Source organism: Malurus melanocephalus, unplaced genomic scaffold (assembly GCF_030028575.1).
Source record: "Malurus melanocephalus ecotype Western Australia unplaced genomic scaffold, MMel_1.1 scaffold_670, whole genome shotgun sequence".
NCBI classification, from domain to species: domain Eukaryota; kingdom Metazoa; phylum Chordata; class Aves; order Passeriformes; family Maluridae; genus Malurus; species Malurus melanocephalus.
The window spans coordinates 267,844-272,358 of NW_026623902.1; the positions used below are offsets into that span (position 1 = coordinate 267,844).

The following is a 4,515-nucleotide window of genomic DNA, read 5'->3' on the forward strand; positions in this document are numbered from 1 at the left end:
GTGCTATCCAGTGCTCCCAGGGTGCTACACGGGGTTCCTGGAGTGCCAGTTCTGGTTCCTGGGGTGCCATCCAGTGCTACCAGGGTACTAAAGGGGTTCCTGGGGTGCCAGTTCTGGTTCCTGAGGTGCCACCTGTGGCTCCCAGRGTGCCAYAAAGACACCAGGGGTGCCACCTGGTGTTCCTGGGGTGCCATCCAGTGTTTCAGGGGTGCTACCTGGGGTTCCTGAGGTGCCATCCAATGTTTCAGGGTGCCATCCAGTGCTTGCAGGGTGCTAAAGGGGTTCCTGGGGTGCCAGTTCCGGTTCCTGGGGTGCCATCCAGTGTTCAGGGGTGCCACCTGGGGTTTCTGGGGTGCCATCCAGTGTTGCAGGGGTGCCACCTGAGGTTTCTGGGGTGCCATCCAGTGCTACCAGGGTGCTAAAGGGGTTCCTGGGGTGCCATTCAGTGTTTCATCTAGTTCTATCAGGGTGCTACGGGGGTTCCTGGAATGTCAATTCTGGTTCCTGGGGTGCCACCTGTGGCTCCCAAGGTGCCATAAAAACCCCAGGGGTGCCACTCGGCGTTCCTGGGGTACCACCCAGCATTCCCGGGGTGCCGGTGCACCCCACCCTGTCCCCTCCAGTACTTCAGCTACAGCGTGGTGCTGAGCCTGCTCGCCTGCTCCGTCTTCCTGCACATCAGTAGCATCGGGAAGCTGCTGCTCATGGTGGGCATCGAGGCCACGTTCCTGCTGCTGGTGGAGGGGCCTCACGCTGCCCTCTTYGACAACGCCGACCTGCTGGTCCTGGCCAATGCCCTGTGAGTGCCCCTGATCCCTCTGGGGTCCCCACTTTGGGGTTGTGTCCCCACCCTACTAAACCCCAGCTCCTTTCCCCATAGGCCCTCTTTCAACGTGACCCAGGGAGAGTGGTGAGTGGGAAACTGGGGTTAATGGGGACCTGGGAGTTGCGGGGTGAGGGTGGGCAGAAGCAGGAGGGTCCCTTGGGTGTTTGCCCCTTGGGATGGATGCAGCTTCGGGGTCTCTGATGTGGGTTCAGGGTGAAAATCTGGGCCTCTTTGGGGTAAAAGAATGGATCTTTGGGGTCTGGGTGCAGATTTAGGGTCTCTGCGGTGGGAAAGGGAATGTTTGGGGTCTGGGTGTAGGTTTGGGGTCTCTAAAGTGGGTGAGTCAGTCTTTGGGGTCCAGGTGGATCTTTGGGGTCTGGGTGCAGGTTTTGGGTCTCCTGGGTGAGTAGGTGAATCTTTGGGGTTGGGTGCACGTTTGGGGTTCCCTTTGGGTGGATAAGGGGAACTTTGGGTGTAGATTTGGTATCCCTGCAGTGGGTGGGTGGATCTTTGGGGTCTGGGTGTGTCTTTGGGGTCTGGGTGCAAATTTGGTGTCCCTGGAGTGAGTGGGTGGATCTTTGGGGTCTGGGTGCATCTTTGGGGTTTGGGGTCTGGGTGCAGTTTGGTGTCCCTGGGTGGGTGGTCAGATCATTGAGATCTGGGTGGATCTTTGGGGTCTGGATGCAGTTTGGGATCCCTAGGGTGGGTAGGTGGATGTTTGAGCTCTGGGGACAGTTTGGGGTCCCTGGGTGGGTGGGGCTGGTCCCTCAGCCTGTCTCAGGGGTCTCGGGGGTCCCACAGCCCGGCAGAGGGGAAGGTGGCCCTGCGTTACATGACACCCGTGGTCCTGGCCGTGTTTGCGCTCGCCCTGTACCTGCACGCGCAGCAGGTCGAGTCCACTGCCCGCCTCGACTTCCTCTGGAAGCTCCAGGTATGACCAAAAGTGTGGGGGGCTTGGAATGACTCTTTCCCTGCATCCCAGGACTGGGATCAGTCCCCTCCCAGCACCACAGGACTGGGGTGACCACAGGGTCAGGATTGACCCCTTCCCAGTCTGGGATAAGACTGACCCCTCTCAGCATTCCAGAACTGGGGCGGATGGGTGTGGGACTGACCCTGATCCTCAGGACTGGGGTGACCATGGGACTGGAACTGACTTTTGGGATTAGGATGAGTGAGGCTGAAACCAGTTCCTTCCTTGCACCCTAAGACCAGGACTGATCCTTCCCTGCACCCCGGAATTGGGCAGTCATGGAACAGAGACCAACCTAGGGCCAGGATCAACCCCCTCCCCACACCCTGACACTGGGATGGCTACAAGGCTGGGAGTGACCCTTTCCCTGCACCCTGGGATTGGGGTGACCACRGTGCTGGCACCAACCCCCTCCCCACACCGCAGGGAGCCACGGGGTCCTGTGTCAGCTCYCACACAGCTCTGTACCCACAGGCAACAGGTGAGAAGGAGGAGATGGAGGAGCTCCAGGCCTACAACCGGCGGCTGCTGCACAACATCCTGCCCAAGGACGTGGCCGCGCATTTTCTGGCGCGGGAGCGGCGCAACGATGAGCTCTACTACCAGTCCTGCGAGTGYGTGGCCGTCATGTTYGCCTCCATCAGCAACTTCTCYGAGTTCTACGTGGAGCTGGAGGCCAACAATGAGGGGGTGGAGTGTCTGCGGCTGCTCAACGAGATCATCGCCGACTTCGATGAGGTGCTGGGGTCGAGCAGAGGGCGAGGGGAGGGGGTGCTTGGAGGTGAAGTGAACAGGAGTGGGGTTCATGGGGTGCTGGAGAGTCCGTGGAGCAACATGGATGAGAWTGRGRTCCAGGRTGTGGTGGAAAGGCTGTGGAGCAGYGTGGATGAGATACAGGATSTASCCCATCCTTGGAGAATCCATGRAGCAGCTTTCATGAAGCCACAGGAACGAGTGCAGGGTGTGCTGGAAAGGCTGTTGGAGCAGCATGGATAGGGTGCACAAAGATGGGGTGCAGGAAGATGGGGTGTTGGAGAAGCTGTGAAGCACCATGGATGAGGATGGGGTGCTGGAGAGGCTGTGGAGCAGCATGGGTGAGGCACAGGAAGATGGGGTGCACCTTGGAAAGGCCACGCAGCAGCATTTACAGAGCTACAGGACAGGCTGCAGGATTTGGGGTACCTCAGCAGGTGCCATGGGGGTGACCCCAGCCCTTTTCTCCAGATCATCAGCGAGCAGAAGTACCGGCAGCTGGAGAAGATCAAAACCATTGGCAGCACCTACATGGCAGCTTCGGGGCTCAACGCGGCCACCTACGACCGCGAGGGCCGCAGCCACATCGCAGCACTGGCCGACTACGCCATGCACCTCATGGAGCAGATGAAGTACATCAATGAGCACTCCTTCAACAACTTCCAGATGAAGATTGGTGAGCCCTCTCATACCCCTCTCATGCTCCTATGCACCTCCAGCCATCCCACTCATGCCCCTGGCTGTGTGCGTGGCTTTGTGCCCAGTGGCTTTTACACCCCTTTTTCCTCTCACCCCTCCTTTCCCAACCAACTCTTTTCTCCTCTCATACCCCATTTTCCTCTCTCACATCCCCTTTTCTTTTTACACCCCCTTTTCCTCTCTCACTCCCCTATTTTCACCATTTCGCTCCTCCTTTTCTCCACTCCTACCCTTTTTTTTCCCCACTTACACCCCCTTTCCCCCTCTCACCTTCCTTTTCCCCTCTCACCTCCTCTTTCCCCTCAGCCCACCTTTTTCCCYCTTCACATCCCTCTTTTCCTCTCTCACCTCCCTCTCTCCCACATTTTTCCCCCTTCACACCCCTCTGTTCTCCTTTCACTCTCTCCTTTTCCAGTATCACACCCCCTTCTACCCTTCACCCCTTCTTTTCTCCCTTCATCTCTTCTTTTCGCCTTTCCCACCCCCTTTTCCCCTCCCTCCCCCCTTGCCCTCCCCTCATTTCCTCGGTTTTGGGGGGCACCCCTGACTCTTAACCGTGTCCCCCCCAGGTCTGAACATGGGCCCGGTGGTCGCAGGGGTCATCGGGGCTCGCAAGCCCCAATATGACATTTGGGGCAACACCGTCAACGTCTCGAGCCGCATGGACAGCACCGGGGTCCCCGACCGCATTCAGGTCAGCCGGGGACGGGAGTGGGACAAAACCCCCACCCAGAGACCCCCATGAACCCCCCTCACCCCCGTGTCCCCCCCTTCCAGGTGACAACGGACCTGTACCAGGTGCTGGCGGCCAAGGGCTACGTGTTGGAGTGCCGGGGGCTGGTCAAGGTCAAGGGCAAGGGGGAGATGACCACCTACTTCCTCAATGCGGGCCCTGGGRGCAGTTAGGGGGGTTCCCATGGTGCCCCCCCCCCCAGCCTGTGCCAAGCTTGGGCAAAAAAAAAAGGAAAAAAAATCCCCAAATCCAAGTATTTAAAAAAAAAAAGGGAGAAATGGACACAAGGGAGGTGGTTGGGGGGCGTGGGGAGGTGACCCCCTGTGCCCCTACTCCGGGGGAGTTTTAGGGAGTGTTTCTCAGCCCTGCACCGGGGTGTTTTTTTTGGGGGGGGGGGTCATGGTAACCTCCATCCCTTTGCTGAAACCCCCCATGTGCCAAAGAGGGGAGATGGGCCCCCCACAAGGAAAGGGACTGCAGGGGGTTTTGGGGGGTCCCAGGCCCCCTCCATGTGCCAAATTGAAGTGCCGC

At 59.0% G+C, this 4,515-nt stretch overlaps 1 protein-coding gene across 1 annotated transcript in view; it reads left to right on the top strand.

Moving 5' to 3' along the window:
- The window catches only part of ADCY6 (adenylate cyclase 6), a 13,130-nt gene extending 8,621 nt beyond the window's left edge, over window positions 1-4,509 (top strand). Inside the window, exons 15-21 of the mRNA XM_057383956.1 lie at window positions 624-799; window positions 881-910; window positions 1,628-1,757; window positions 2,274-2,537; window positions 3,024-3,228; window positions 3,821-3,945; window positions 4,029-4,509. Of these exons, the coding sequence (XP_057239939.1) occupies window positions 624-799; window positions 881-910; window positions 1,628-1,757; window positions 2,274-2,537; window positions 3,024-3,228; window positions 3,821-3,945; window positions 4,029-4,157 (1,059 nt within the window). The 3' untranslated portion in view covers window positions 4,158-4,509. The remainder of the gene's footprint in view (window positions 1-623; window positions 800-880; window positions 911-1,627; window positions 1,758-2,273; window positions 2,538-3,023; window positions 3,229-3,820; window positions 3,946-4,028) is intronic.
- Window positions 4,510-4,515: the final 6 nt, after the last annotated feature.